The following is a 15,320-nucleotide window of genomic DNA, read 5'->3' as shown; positions in this document are numbered from 1 at the left end:
GTTGCTTAGCCCCTCTATGGTTCAAAATGACAACTAAGTGTGGGAAATTTTACAAGCTTTAAAATAGCATAGGTCAATTAGTCTTTTTTATTGGTAATTCAAAACATGGACGCTCCAATTCATAGGAACAAGCTAAGGTAGATATTGTTGCCAAAACCATTAAAAGAATAGACAGCAGTACGGCTTATTATTCATATTATTTCAGTAGTACTTGATGGAGCTTAGCAAATCGTCCAAAGCTCAAGAATGAACATTCCTGTTACCATTTTTCAAGTTGGTCTCTCAAATCTGTTATATCTCTTTTGGAGCACTTCCATTTAAGGCGTCCATCCTTGAACAAACCTCAACTACCGCAGAGATCTCAATCTAGAGATAGGTCAAGAAGAAAGCGTCTTTCTTGCTAAAGAGCCCTCTATCAAGAGATTAGTACAGCAACGTCAAAGCGTCAACCTCTGTACCAGAAACAAACTCTTTTCTCGTGTCTCCTGAATTCAACCTTTGATTTAAAATGGTAAAGCGCACTGATAACGCACCTTGAAGACAACGTTTTGATAATGATCTTCAAAGTTCATGGAATTTGATTGAGTCTTTCTTGCTGACCCAAAATCATTTACTCTCTTCTGGCATGCCTGAACCGATCACTTCAACAACGTTGTTCCCTTCTTCTCGTTTTCCTCTCTGAGAAGGAGGGTACAGAGGCTGGCTGCATGGAGCAAGCCTCTACCGAACGACACAAAAGTCTGGATTGTTCATTGAGGGGATGAGTTTAAGTCGTTTAAGTTGTGAGCGGATCTAGCCAAACAGTCTTGTTGTCTCAGGCCTGGTGTTTGAAACATGTCTGCGTATGAATTCGCTCAGAAATCCGCGCTAAAGCTCAAGGGAGTACAAGACGGCAGTGGCATCTCCAAGAAGTAAGTTCCATTCAGAGAGAGAGAGAGGAATACTTGGACTCTAGATACTAATCGTGTAGGGGTCTTTTGATTGTAGGAAGAAAAAGAAGTCCAAGAAGTCGACCAAGGACCAGGAGCGTGAAGAGCACTCTCTGGTGGCCGATACGCCCTCAGGATCCTCCAGCGAAGGCCAGGCTCTCCCACCTCAGCCCGTTAAGACTGCGGCTGAAATCGCCTTTCTGAAGAAAAGAGAGAAATTGGTAGGTTTTTGATGGATATGGGTATGGTATTGATTGGGGTGTCTAAAACTTGTTCATCTTCGTTTTTCGTGCATTTTAGGACGCAGATCGGATTCGCCAGAAGGCTTCGGTGTCGCACAAGGACCGTGTGTCAAAGTTCAACGAGTATCTGGATAGTCTCTCCGAGCACTACGAGCAAGCCAAGGTCTCTTGGACGAAGTAGGATTATTTCGCCCTATGTCTTGGACTCTTTGGGGCTCATGAACTCAAAATGGATGCCGGCGTCCAGGTCGAGGCTTGCGATCTGGTGCCTCTCCTGGAAACAAATGGCCACAACTCCTCCTCATCTCCACCTTCGTCACCCGAGCCGCTTCGGGCTCGCAAGACATCTCAATATTACCCTTCGCGTCGCAGGAAACAGCCCCGTTGTCGCGTCATGATCGCCTCACTCTTGTTTGGCGTGGTGTTTTTAGTGTTAGTCCTAGTTTTGTATTGTCCGGGGGACCTCTTCCCGGATTACAGCCAATTCATGCCATCCCGCAAGTCCTCGTCCGACAACTCCAGTGTTGGGCCCGATGTCGGTGGTTCGCCACCGTTCCCGACTCTCCCGACCACGATCCCCGTCAATTTTGTTACCTTTGATCACATGCAAGAGGAGAACTTTGAATTCAACTTGAGTGGCAAGGATGTGATGGTGTTTCTGCATATTCAAAAGACCGGTGGCACCACTTTTGGCAAGCATTTGGTCCAAGACATTGATCTCGAAGAGCCCTGTGAGTGTCGACGTCTCAAAAAGCGCCCCAAGTCCCGTCAGTACGGTGCCAAATCGCGCGTTAAACGCAAAATCAAATGCGAGTGTTTCCGTCCAGGCGAAGAGGGCAAGTACTGGTTGTTTTCGCGTTATAGCACTGGTTGGAAGTGTGGCCTCCATCCGGATTGGACTGAGCTCACAGCTTGTGTCGACCATTACCTCGACGCCACTGAGGGGCACACCGAAGATCGGCGCTACTTCTATGTCACGTTCCTCCGAGATCCGGTCAGAAGATATTTGTCAGAATTCCGTCACGTTCAACGAGGAGCCACATGGAAGACAGCCTTACTCAGATGCAATGGCCGCTCGCCAACCCCAGAAGAGATGCCCAAGTGCTATCAGGGCGAAGATTGGATGGATGTGACCCTGCCGGAGTTCATGGGTTGTCCCAGTAACCTAGCCGCCAATCGGCAAACCCGCATGTTGGCCGACCTGCGGCTGGTGAATTGCTACAATACCACGGGCATATCTCAATTGGAGCGAGACGCCGTCATCCTTCAAAGCGCAAAAGAGAACCTGCACCGAATGTCCTTCTTTGGCCTCACAGAAATGCAACGTGAGAGCCAGTACGTGTTTCAGGAGACGTTCAATCTCGAGTTCAAAGAAAATTTCGTTCAGTACGAAACGAACACGGGCAAACGCACGGAGAACAAGCTCGGCGACGACGTGGTGGCGCGAATTAAAGAACTCAATCATTTGGATATCCAATTGTACGACTACGCCCGGCAACTCATGGACTCGCGATTGCTTGAATTGAAAGAGAACGACTCGGATTTTGACGCGCACTTTGACAAGTTGAGCAAGATTGGAAATTTTGTGTCCGATGACGATATCGACAATGCAATCTACTAACATCCACCCAAGAAATATGTCTCATTAATTCTTACTCCTAATCCCTTGTGCTTGTCATTAATCTTTTCAATTGTAATCACTACTCATATTCACAGTGCGGTCATTCTCTACATTAAAGATCCGAGAATCATGTACTTCCATAGGCATTTTCAATACTGTTCGCATCGCTTCTTATTGTGCTTGATCACGGATCCGCTCGAGAGCCTTCTCCACCACAGGTACGGGGATGTTAAAAGGCTCCTCCAAGATCAAGATGATCCCTTGGGAGCTCGCTTTCATGGCCATCACCTTGGTGTTATTCACGTAGATTTGGCCTGAAATCCAAAAAGAGCGCATTTTAGCAACACTACCATTGACAAAGCTTAAGCTCGCTCACCCTCTTTATTGGAGATTGTCAAGCCAAAACCACCCACAGTCTTAACCCTTAAAGGCTCCTCAGTAAGCGTGTCGGTATCAATCTTTTCTCCCACGACTTGGTTGGCTAAAATGAATCTATTTAGGAGCTCCTGATCCGGGAATTCCCGCTTATCGGAGCCACTTTTATCCGCCAGATCCAAGAAACTCTCATCATCCACAGTGATGATGGTGAAAGTAGTGCCTATGGATCAAAAACTCATTGGAAACTTTTCCCAATTGTTGCCATGGCATGACACTGTCTTACCTGGTTGTTCGACCAATTTGGCCAAATCTGTCTTGAGAGTCTGATCCCAAATGTTAAAGAAAATACTCAGTTTCAGCTCCTCGGTGGCCTCGGCTCTAAGAGTCTCATCCACTTCAGGCAGGGTGAGGGTCCTGGGTCTGACCTCGACCAGGCCGTTATTCTTATTTCCAGATCCTACGTTGGGTTTAGCTGCCATGGTTCCTGTGACGAGGAAAAAGATTTCAAGTCTTCCTTTTTTTTTCGGGGCGTTCACCAAATATCCTTATCTTGCTTGCCCAATGTGTAAACATTTCGAGATGAGTCACCTCCATATTCTTCAAACTTGGCGCGAAACCGCGAATATTGACTCATTACCTGGAGTGAGAGTGGGCCAAAAGGGCGCCGTGATTTGGAACACCGAGGCTCCGTCCTTGTGATCCATTTTGTCAGCAGGGATATTGTTCACCACCAGAGTTCCGTTCTCATCTTGGAACAAGGTGACTTCTTGGAAACATAGTGTTTGTGCACTGATCTCTTCATTGGGAGCCACGGGCGCTGCTCCGAAAATCAGGTGACACCTGAGGTTACCCTTGGACAGATCCTCGACCATTGGTGGAACAATAACGATGACGTTTTGTTCGTCATCATAAGTTACCATGGCACAAGCCAAAATCTCATTGCTTCCGGCTAGAATCAGACATGATATTCGTTTCTGTAGGACTCTCCATGGCTGATTGGTAAGGTAATTGATTGAAGGGTTTTACCGGCTCGAAGGACCACTGGACTACTCTCTAAAGAGGGATAGCCTTCTAAGGTCACTTTATTTGAGGCAAAGTCAATGGACTCGCCCTTAGAGTCTTCTTTGGAGAATTCGCCGACGAGGATCTCGTGTCTAGAAAGCTAAATGAAGGCTGTTAAGAAAACCTTTTAAACGTTTAAGCTTGAAATTCCGTCCTGTACCCCTTCAAATGAGTTGCAATCGGCATCAGGGATGGTAAACAAACCGTAAGAGCCGGCTTCCAAATTTTCAGCAGCAATTGAGAGTGTGACCTCTTGGGTGACCTCTTTTTGTTCCATGCTGATCATAACAGGGCTGGTATTGTCCCCAATATACAACTTGGCACTAGCCTTTAGGGTTTTGACGTCGGCCTGAATGATCCCGCACCCAACCCGAGCTCCGGCATTGCCGGTGCTCAAGGACCCTTTATCGCCGCCCAATCCCAGATCATCCTCGCCGGCATGAATCACAATGGCCCGGTCCGTAACTCCATCAACTCCAACGTAAAGGGTTGAGAGGAAATCTTCCTTATCGACATTGGCAAGCGATCCCGTGGAGACAATGTTACCCAAGTCTCCAACGTGTCTTTCCGTAACATGTGGAGCCCCATGGTTTTGCTATAAACATATTTGTAATCAATTAGATTCAGGAAAATTATTCGAGTTTGATTTTTTTTCATCTGCGATGTTCTCTTTAATTAAGGGGGCTAGCGTAGGTGGGCGTTGAATTATTGAATCAACGTGCCGAAAAAGTTCCGTAATTCAAGAGCAAAAGAAAGGTGATAAACTAATGACTGCTATGTTTGTACTGTGGTGTGATGAACAATAATAACGTTTTTTAAAGCTCGAATCGGCAGATTTGGTCAAATTTTAATCATCTATTTTATTCTACGGTTTGCTTAGACCCGTGGATCAAGTTGAGCCATTGTGACCGATGTGAACGAGTGAATTAATGTTTGACTCAATTTGGCGCCTGCTCATTTTAGGTTTGGATTTTGTAAATATATTTAGGGCAATGTCAGCCAAATAACCTTTTACGTACTGAATCTTTAAGCAAATCACCAGACAGTGGCATATTTTGAAAAGATTATGAAGTACAAAAAATGTTTTGGGTCATTTTCAATTGACTAACAGTCATGATCTACCTACCCTTCCGAAGGGCTCACATTTTGCCCAAATATGCCAATCATTGGTAATTGAATAGCGTTCCCCGATCTTGATTTGAACTCACCGTGAACGGATTGAAATGACCGCCAGCAGCCTTGCACTCATCCCCAGTGTCGCCATTTTGATGGATATGGAAGCCATGCTTGCCCGGGGTCAAACCGAAGAGTTGGCCTTGAACTTTCACAGGCGCATCTGGTCCATCTTGAGTTAAAGTTAGAAGATTGTCCGCCAGTTCTGGGTTTGACGTGGACACCACGGTCACGGTGGCTGATTTGCGATTGGATTCGTATTTGACATTGGTGCAGACAGCCATATTCTCCGCTAGAATAGCCTCCTTAACGGTGTCGACATCGCTTGCCACTTGAATGGCAATGCCATTTTGGATTATCGGGTCATCGCCAAATAGAGAGATGATGGAATCCTCCAATTCCACGCTAGCAGTTCCGTCTTGACTTCTGATTGATTGAGGCTCCTGTTTGATCGACTTGTCCTGTTCCAAACAAATCATTTACAACGTGTTTGTCTTGTCCATATTGAACTAAGTTTTTTTTTCTTCTATTCAGTACCTCAATGTCTACTTTGGACGGATCGCAAGTGCCATCTTTGAAGGCCTCTGTGTAGAAGAATATCTGGTGAGCGCCATTTGATAATCCATTGATTTGTCCTTTGGCAATCACTTGGGATTTGGGCGTCTTTTGAGTGAAGATCAAAGTCCCATTGATGGAGTTCCCATCTTGTCCCACTCCCTCGAAGTTCGCCATAGCAACTCGCCCTTCAATGACAATTAAGTTAAGGTTGAACAACTTCTTCAGCCCGACAAGATTTCCCTAGTCCAAGTACCTTGGAATTTCCCGCAGAAATTGACGCAATCGTCGTAAGTTTGAAAATTGTTCACGTTCCCGCCACATCCACCGAACGAAAATCTCCGACAGAAACCGGATTCGACATCGTAGTAGAACCGGGTTTGCATTCCCACGGAATCTCTGCAGTTTCCTTCGTTTTTAGGGAGAGTGCACAAGATGTTATTGGACTCTTGTGATTCCAAATCTAAAAAGAACCCAAATATGTCTTATATATGTATAGAAACTCGTTTATCACCAAGTGGGCATGTAGAACAACCTTCGATCTTCTTGTAGGCCTCCCATTTGTCAGCAAAATTTCCCAAGTCCAGACTCCGAAGCAAGTTCTTCACGGCTCCATTGGGCGAGGGTAATGGCGCATCAACAGCCACAGGCACGGGCGCAAGACCACTACGTTGGTCTAGAATGAGTTCCATTCGTTTCTAATTTAATTGATTGCCATTTCAGAAGCCAAGGATGGCGGTGTTTACCGATTTTGGTTTCTTCTTGGGCGATTTTGGCACTCTCCAGATCGTCGCGGGTGATGGCTTCAACCGTTTCGGAAATGAAGACTTCGTAGTTGTCTGACTTGAAACCAGTAACATAGTCTAAAAGTAAGAGTAAGAAAGGTTACTTTTATATGTAGTTGGAATTTTTGCGCTCTTTTGATTAAGAGAAGTATCCTTACTGTTGCATTGGATGGTGAATTCCTGATTGAGAGAAGTAATTACATCCTGGTCCGAATCGCAACGGTTCCTTGACAACGAATTCAGAACAAACCTTCTGCCCAAAAGAATATCAGACGTGAAGGCCTCTTGACCCACTCCTACAGCGTCGTACAAGTCCTCCAAGGCGTTATCCGAAGGTACATAAATGTACAATGTTTCTATTGAACGATGAATACGGTCAGGTTCACAAGTTTCAGAAACGAGAATCCGAAACGGTCAATGACTTACTATCTTCTCGTTTGTTGGCACACTTCTTCAGACAGTCCTCTTCCAACTCAAACTGGTTCTCAGTTCCCCCGCAACCATTGTAGAAGAAGGGTGTGCATTGTCCGTCTTCAAAGGCCCATTTGGGCAGTTGAGCTCGGCAGGCCCCCAATCCGGGATCCTCCAAATATTTGGGTTGATCGCAAAGTCCGTCATCTGCACTCACCTGGTCAAGGAGTTCCATGGTTTGTTCCTCAATTTTGGCCAACGTTTCAGGCTCGGCTGAAAATTAAAATGAAAACATGAAACAGTTGTTGTCTGGTCGTCGTCGAATTTGATATTTTTTTGATATTTTTGAATGCGTACAAAATCCAATTGATATTGTAACTAGTATCAATGAATTGGCTGATTCATGGGGTATTTTTATGGTTGTAATCTTGTTACTAATTGTCGTTGGTTTCTCATTGACTAATCAACAAGTCAAACGGAAATAGCGGCAAGCTTTTTCGAAAATTGACAAGATGCTTAAGAGTTTGAGGGTAATTTGCTGATACACAGGGTGGTTTCACTTTCTGGTTAAGTGTTTGCTCAAATGCCAAGATATCTTTAAAAGCTAACAGTAGCAAAAAATGTGGCTTAAAACTTAGAAAAGATGTAAAGACAAAAGGAACCACTTTTGTGAAGTAAGCATGCTTAAAAGTAGCTCAGAAAAGTGGGTTATATCAAATAAAGTACATTAATGCTGATTGACTACTTTTTTGACAATCATACATTTTAAACGTATTCTTAGTTATGTATTGACGTAAAATTTCATAAAGATCTATATTTTTTAGCATATTTAGCAACTTGTGAAAGTTTAAATGTGTGTTTTGCGCCTTTGCAAATCTAGGAATGGCCCAATTATGTTTCAAGTTATTTTCAAGTATATGATTGTCTTTATTATTGACTCTACAAGAAATAATATTTTTCCATTTTCTTTACGATATCCTTAAAAGCTAACAGTAGCAAAAAATGTGGCTTAAAACTTAGAAAAGATGTAAAATTGACTTTCATTTCACTGATGTGCCAAAAGCTACACTATCCTATCATGTTCCTAAAGTATTTGAACGATACATGTGACAGTTTAATTTTCAAATGTCACTTTTTGCAGCAATCAATTTCTACGTACTAGAGATGTTTTTATTCAACGTTAATAGAATTTGGTCAAAATTCAAGATTAAGCGCTTGATTTAATTTACAAAAGAATTGTGAAATATTGACTCTAAGTAAGTTTTTAGTTAAACTGCAAGCTACTTTCAGGTTTTCTACTTGCTTCAAGAAGTGGAAATACTTTCTTTCATATTTTGGGGCATAGAAAAAGCATTTTATATCTCTTGGCAATTGCTTTAAGATATAGCTGGAGCAATTTGTGGTCAAATTTCATGCAAATGCAATCTTTGAAAGGGTGATATTTTACCATTTGCTCGATTTCGATAAGATTGTACTTGGAAACGTAATTAACAACATCTATTGATTAAGTCTTTAAAGATATTATCTCTTTGTAGGTTTTAAGTGGATTAATATACTGATCTGCAGTATTTTCCGAGATGTTATTTTATCAAAGTTGTTCCTTTTGTTTCAATAACAACTAAAATTCTTACTTGATGTCTTGGCATTTGAAAACGTAGTCAGTGTTGTGGGTACCACCGTGTACAGTAAAGGAAGGGCCCGAAGGTTCTTACTTATGCAGATCTCCCGGCATTTTTCCACCGTGTCAAAAAGATTGTCCGTTCCAAAGCAGCCTTCGTATTCGACTTCGTCGCATTGGCCGGTTTCTTCATTGAAATGGAACTTCATGCCCTTCTCTTCGGTGCAACCACTTTTCAACAGAGGCTCTAAATTCTCGTGCAAATAGACAGGGAGGGCACACACTTGGGCTCGAACCTCTTGCTTGCTCTTGAGGTCAGTCACGCAAGTCCTAGAATTGATCCAAAGTCAGTCTTATCAAGCTCTGTAGAGTATACGTATGTACATAAACTCATTCTTACTCTGAGCATTCTAAGAGGCTCTCGAATCGGTTTTCATTGCCCTCGCAGCCACCATAAACAAACGGCTCGCATTTGCCAGTCTCAGGGTTGTGAAACAGCCGACCCACGATCATTCGACAGGGTCCAATTTCGGCGGGGAGCGAGCACAGATCATCTTCTCGATCAGCCTTGGCTACAAACCGATTAATGAAAACATTGGTTCGAATTAGGAATTTGAGAACGTTCCAAGGCAGCTGTGCACTGTTACCCGTCTGAGCGACAGTTTTCACGTCCGTCCAAATGCTGGCGGCTCTTGATGCGCCCAACTGACGCATGGCGAAAGAGAGCGCAGGAGGAAGCGAGGGAATAAAGGCCGTGAAGAGGTGAGGATTGGGTCGGCTGGAAACTGGGCCTTGGACGTTCTGTGGCACTGACTGGAATTGCTGAGCGCCCGGGGAGGCCGCCTCATTGGTGTCTCGTTCCAGGAGAGCCAAATCTGCTCCCAGAAAGAGAGGCTCTTCAATTTGGAACAGATCCACGTCGTCAACTCGCACGATTTTGATCACTTTGCGGCCGTTCACTCTGATAATGGCTGGCGAGAGGGAAAAACGATATGGTTCTGAATCAATGAGCTTGACAGATTGTTGATTATGTTTGTCGGATTACTATGTGTTATAAGAACCTATATGGCTTTGCATGAAATATTATCGTGTTCATTTCTTGATTGAGGAAAATCAAGAACACAAGACCAACCAGAGAATACCCAGGATCCGAAATTGTAAAAGTTGCCTACAAATCGAGATATTTGCATCTGAGCGCCTCTTTTAGACGTGACTATGAGAACGATAGCACGATTTCAAGTCTCGCCAAACGTTTTGTGTCAAGTTAGAAAACGAGGACATGTCTTCAAAAAAATGAGTAATATTTGAAGCGCTTAGAAATGTAAATCAATTTCATTCTATTTTTCATATATATTTTGTGACTCTGGACTTACTTTCGCCGTTAAGATCTTGTTCCTTGTAGAACACCACATTTTGTCCCATCATGTTGATCTTAATAATATCTCGATCTTCTGGCAATCGATCTAAGATGGATTCTGGGATCCTCCCCTCTCGAACGATCAAATGGGTCGACAAGATCCTCTCTCGAAATTTCTCATCACTCATGTTCGGCCCATGGGACAATTTGTCCAAGCTCTGATCAGTTGGAACAACAACAATGTAGTTTGCTGAAAGGCAAGTTTTTCTCTCATGAAACTCTCTTGGAGTCTCTTGAAACTTAAAGGGTCATACTACATACTCCACTCTTTAAGGTTGGTATTCATATCAATTTGGGCTTGGGACCAGATCTTGGCCAAAGAGCTGCCGGAAAGTTCCTTTTCCAGGGCCTGACGAAGCGTGTCAGTCAGGGTGGGCAGCTCAAGGGTTCGGAAAATGATTTTTGAGTCGGGCTGTCCCGTCCCTTGTTGTTCTTCATTTTCATCCTCATTGGTGCTGGTGTTGTCCTTGTCAATGCCACCAAACCGTGGAGCCAAGGAGAACTCCAGATCTTGAGGCGAGACAGCCAACACTCCTTCCAAGTCATATATTTTCATACAATCCGTGGAGCATTCCAAGGTGGTGGGCATGTTCGAAATGGTCATCCCCTCGGCTAAATACATACAAGCACGTTCATTCAGAGTGCAAGTAGTGATTAGAGATAAAGCTTTTATCGCTCGTATTACCTCCCTCCCCCTTTGACCTTGGGAGCACTATTTCATTTGTAAAGCGTCTTCAATCGCTACAGGAACCTTTACTTCTAACGTCAAATAGCCCAAACGAAATGGTTGAAGAGGCACGGTAGATTGATAAATAAAGCACTTGCATCATGCCATGAACACAGTTTCTTTTCCGGACATTACGTGACTTGGGTCAGTAATGAAACATAACATTTTGATAGAAATAGCCAAAAACCAACTCAAATGCATTATAAAGAAGAATCGGCCCAATCGGTCCTACATTTGGTAGAGGCTAACTCGCAAAGTGCCCTCTTAAGTGCAGAACGTAAATCACATTTCGTGTAGTGTAGGAAACCCTTTGACCTGGTCAACGAGCGGCATGATTTGAGTTCAATGAATCGTCTTTATGTTTGTAATTGGGCTTTTTTTTTATCAGACCAATTTGGGGGAAGCGACATCTAGCGGTCAGAGATAGCTGAGCTTAAGCTTACGGGTGGCAATATTGTTGCAAACTGATTTCGAAGTGCAACTCTTAAAAATGGCTAAGCTTGGGAATTAACCCTTGTACTGTTTGCACACGTATTTCACGCAGCCATGGTTGACGAAATTCTATACCGTGTCTGGATTTACCTCCTGAGTTGGATATTTGATCATTCCAAACCAGTTTAAAACTAACCAAAAAGGCAAAGTGTGACAAAGTCAATCAATCAATCCCTTTTCATTACCGCTTTGAACCACATTGGCCACCATTCCATTCAAGGACAAAAGGCTATCCCCGTCATTGAGTGCATTGAATTCCTCCTCATTGACCCTGAAGATGTGACTGAAAAGCGTGAGATGTCGAAGGACCTCGTCGTTTTCGAACGCGTTCTCTCCATTCTCGGAACTCTTGGACAGTTCCTCCAATTTCTCGCCCGATGGAATCAACACCACGAAGCGTTCCGAGCATTGGCTATCTAAAAACAAAGATCAAACGAGTACACCTTATTTTGAATTTGGATGGGGATCGTTCATAATGCGAATACAAAATAGAACGTTTCTCTAGGTCGAGCTTTAGACAAGGTGTCAAGTTCGGGAGACGAGTTCAAGGCAAGAAAGTGATAGTTCGATTTGTAATGTTTCAGGGGTGCGAAATTCGACACCGCCATCGTTAACGGCAAAACTCGTCTTGGACTGTTGGAATCAAAATGAAATCGTTCAAACAAAGGACCTGACTGATTTGGTGCAAAATGCATTACTACAATTACTACAAAGCTACTTACCCTCTGTTTCCTCAGAAGGCGAGGCAATCTCTTGCCAAATCTGGCCAAATAGCGTGTTTTCCACTTGATCCTGCACACAATCCGGCACTTTGGGGATGGATGTGGTCTTCTTGTCGGGTGCGCTTATGGGCCCTTCTTGAGGCCGGGCATGGGCCTGAAGGCTCACACAAAACACTAATACAACATATCCTAGCTTGCACCCAACCATGGCTGGTGGCAACTCTATTGGAAACTTTGTTTCTTGTAAATCTTTGTTGGCTTGTCCAACAACAAATACGAACTGACGAAACGACGTTCAAAACCACGGCTACTTAGTACACGAGTGTGCACGAGTGTGCCCAGTGAACCTTCAGGTGAATACACGCTCACATGGGGATAAGATCTTCAATAAACCCATAAGGCCCAGATCACAGAAGTGAAGTTTGTTGGAGATACCAAAAAAATGTCATGCTTTGCTTTGGCACCATATTTCGCAAAGAAAACCAAGCAAGGAGTTTCCAACCTTTGAGCATTCTGATCCATTGGAAAGCAAATATGAGCTATGAATCTTCCTGCACACGTGGTAAACGTCTGTGGTACCTTTTTTACAATTTGTTCAAGGTGTGCTTGCAACCTCATAAGGTTGGATTCAGAGCCGGCCACCGATCAAATAAAGAATCCCAAACCGGTTTGAGCCCAATGGTTGACAAAGTGGAGGAGCAATTTTCTATGTTAGCTCACACGATTGGTTGACGATTTCCAGTTAGGCTGGATGGTTTCAAACCGGCACGAGATTGGATCAGGAGCAAATATGGAATACTGCAAGCAATGTCGGGCAGATGTTACATGAATTCAATAATTGGTTACCATGGACAAAGCCCATACAAATGAAGCAGTTTACCGTTGGTTACCATGGCGTGACCGTCATTCCATAGGGTTGAAATGGTAGCAACTGGTTTTTGGTCCAAAGAATCCGAGCATAATATCAAATAAAGCACAAGACATTACGCGGGGATCCCCTATTCCAAAGTGCCCAGGGAGAGACTTGCACAACTGTAACAAGACCACAATAACTGATCGCTCTAAATGACCCGTAAAGACTGAGCTGGAAATATCCATTCGAGAGCGGAGGTCAATTTTGAATCATAGTTGATAATGGAGAGCGCAGCTTTCTTCCGATTCCTTCAGTGAGACTTCAGAGACCAGGGGGAGAGAAACAATCGCATTCATCCAATGGCGGAAGCTCAGGTTCCACGCAAAAAAAAAGTCTTCCTTCAAACTCGATCACCTACCACATTAGGCAGCAATTGAAGAGTGCTGCCACTTTCCCGGCTAGAATCCTTGGAGTGATCGGGAAAACGAATATCCAGGACTCTCTTGGTATGGAATGCCACGGAGGAGAGTGTCATTTTTTTCAGCAAAAAAAAGTGTAAAGCGGATGAGGCTCCCATTTATTTCAGAATCGACTCTCAATCACTAAAGAGTGGAATTAATTGTATTTATAATCATGTGCCAAAATTATCCAATGAGATGTACTTCTCGCAATGAAGAGTTCATTAATTTCAAGAGGAGGCAAGTATCGTCATGCTAGGGAACATCGTCATTGTTTGAATTTGGTCTTACTCTCTTCAATATCTTATGCATGTGGTCATGCGTCAAATAGTGGAATATTGACACTCAGTAATTTGATACAAAGGCATTGATTGCTGCATGATACTAACCCTTTTATTGACGACAAAAGCCAACGACTCAAGTCATTAGAATGCATTCATTTTTTCGGTGGGTGCTTTGTCAATCGTAAAACCATAACAATATAATGCATTAGATTTACCGCAAGATCAGAAATGGAACTGTACATATAAGAAAATAGCCAGAGTCAGATAATAGCTTATGAATATTTAGGTGGGACTTAAAACACTTATCTTATTGTCGGCTAAAATATGAGTTCATTAAAAAACGACCATTTTTTTTCTTCATGATTTTTAGGTCTCGTTGTTGGGCTGACAAGGTTTATGAGAGGTTGTTCACCTGCAGAGGCTACATTGAATATACATATTGCTTAATTCTAGGCTTTTGGATCCAACATCAAAGACAGCCGATGAAACTAGAGGAAACCACTAAAATAAGGACAGCATTTCAACGGTTCACTCATAAGAAATCGAGAACGAAAAATCATTGCCTTGCCAAGCTTGGAATTGGAGGCAAAGAATCACTGACCAATGTGACCGACGTCTTCCACAAAACGATTCTTTCACAACCCCCCTTTTTAAATCAATAATAGGAAAAGAATAAGTTAAAGTCTATTTTGTACCACATGTGAGCCGTAAATGAAATTAAGGAACCAAGAGGAACAAGTTCACTTGTGATTCAAATTGCCTCAAAAGGCTAACCTTTTCAATATAATTTTCATGATAAGTAGGAACGTCCAAAAAGCGCCTCATCCCTTTTATGTCCTAAAAGCGATATATTACCATATCAAAAGCAAATTTCATGCTTTTTGCAATTTTTTCGCATGATTTGGCCCTGTGCGCAGCCCCCAAACAATCTGATATTTTTGCTACAAGCATGAAATTGTCAGCAAAAAAGAATACGCCGGTGTCCACTTTGGGCCACAGGTAGTTAAATGGCTAAAGTAAAGCTCATGAATGCAATCTATTGAAAGGTATCGGATATTGCACGTTTTCAAAAGCATCCATGAGCTTTTCAGGAGGATTTAAGGTCAATTGTAGTGACCGCAGAGGCTTAATGTGCGTTTTGAGAGCACCTTCAAGTCCTCGAAAATCCAGGTTAGTTCGAACAATGAAGTCCTCTTCTCTTCTTTCTCGGGCTCCGTCATTGTTTAACTTGCTTCCCTCTAATATTCGTAGGGAATGGGTAGGCCTTGTTGATCCGGTAGCATCTTTCAAGTGAGACTTGGACAAATTTTTAGATAGCATTCCAGATCAACCCTACATTCAAGGACTAGCTCGATCTGGCAACTCAAACTCGTTGGTAGACCAAATATCATGTAGATCTTATGAAGTTCAAAAGGTAAAAAATAGACGAAATATCACCGTTCATTTTAGTAGTACTGAGCGGTTAGAAAGCCCGGCGAAAAAAACAAACCAAACCGANCTTTGAGAGGGCAAATCTTTTGACACGGTCGTTTGATTGAGTTGAAATTTCAAATTCGGAAATGCAAAGACCTGCGAGGTGCGAGGTCTGTTTCT

General features: G+C 43.1%; 3 protein-coding genes across 3 annotated transcripts; 2 read left to right on the top strand and 1 right to left on the bottom strand.

Moving 5' to 3' along the window:
• Positions 1-642: 642 nt before the first annotated feature.
• Positions 643-1,371, top strand: LOC131890846 (protein FAM32A-like). The gene is made up of 3 exons (XM_059240291.1): positions 643-911; positions 988-1,150; positions 1,230-1,371. The coding sequence occupies exons 1-3, from the start codon at positions 835-837 to the stop codon at positions 1,350-1,352; spliced, it is 363 nt and encodes a 120-aa protein (XP_059096274.1). The 5' UTR covers positions 643-834; the 3' UTR covers positions 1,353-1,371.
• A 29-nt stretch (positions 1,372-1,400) lies between these two features.
• On the top strand, positions 1,401-2,926 carry LOC131890837 (heparan-sulfate 6-O-sulfotransferase 1-like). The gene has a single exon (XM_059240280.1). It carries the CDS (start codon positions 1,401-1,403, stop codon positions 2,790-2,792), a length of 1,392 nt encoding a protein of 463 aa, XP_059096263.1. The 3' UTR covers positions 2,793-2,926.
• Positions 2,862-12,428, bottom strand: LOC131890826 (uncharacterized). Its single transcript, XM_059240268.1, has 20 exons — positions 12,133-12,428; positions 11,596-11,826; positions 10,453-10,803; positions 10,148-10,381; positions 9,422-9,745; positions 9,175-9,346; positions 8,869-9,104; positions 7,172-7,429; positions 6,904-7,101; positions 6,707-6,823; positions 6,496-6,636; positions 6,217-6,423; positions 5,943-6,148; positions 5,441-5,866; positions 4,393-4,827; positions 4,197-4,332; positions 3,808-4,119; positions 3,454-3,654; positions 3,169-3,390; positions 2,862-3,106 (listed from the first exon to the last, which is right to left on the bottom strand). The coding sequence occupies exons 1-20, from the start codon at positions 12,338-12,340 to the stop codon at positions 2,964-2,966; spliced, it is 4,758 nt and encodes a 1,585-aa protein (XP_059096251.1). The 5' UTR covers positions 12,341-12,428; the 3' UTR covers positions 2,862-2,963.
• Positions 12,429-15,320: the final 2,892 nt, after the last annotated feature.

Source organism: Tigriopus californicus, chromosome 2 (genome assembly GCF_007210705.1).
Source record: "Tigriopus californicus strain San Diego chromosome 2, Tcal_SD_v2.1, whole genome shotgun sequence".
NCBI lineage: Eukaryota > Metazoa > Arthropoda > Copepoda > Harpacticoida > Harpacticidae > Tigriopus > Tigriopus californicus.
Note: the sequence above shows the minus strand (reverse complement) of the source record. Positions and strands in the feature narration are given on the sequence as shown.

Excerpts from the sequence above, each read along its gene's own strand:
- LOC131890826 (XM_059240268.1), bottom strand. The coding sequence starts at position 12,340 with ATGGTTGGGTGCAAGCTAGGATATGTTGTATTAGTGTTTTGTGTGAGC. Across the intron at positions 7,430-8,868 it reads ATGCCGGGAGATCTGCATAA|CCGAGCCTGAAACGTTGGCC; the intron begins GTAAGAACCTTC and ends TTTAATTTTCAG. Across the intron at positions 3,655-3,807 it reads TTGGCCCACTCTCACTCCAG|GAACCATGGCAGCTAAACCC; the intron begins GTAATGAGTCAA and ends TCCTCGTCACAG.
- LOC131890846 (XM_059240291.1), top strand. The coding sequence starts at position 835 with ATGTCTGCGTATGAATTCGCTCAGAAATCCGCGCTAAAGCTCAAGGGA. Across the intron at positions 912-987 it reads GGCAGTGGCATCTCCAAGAA|GAAGAAAAAGAAGTCCAAGA; the intron begins GTAAGTTCCATT and ends TTTTGATTGTAG. Across the intron at positions 1,151-1,229 it reads TGAAGAAAAGAGAGAAATTG|GACGCAGATCGGATTCGCCA; the intron begins GTAGGTTTTTGA and ends CGTGCATTTTAG.
- LOC131890837 (XM_059240280.1), top strand. The coding sequence starts at position 1,401 with ATGGATGCCGGCGTCCAGGTCGAGGCTTGCGATCTGGTGCCTCTCCTG.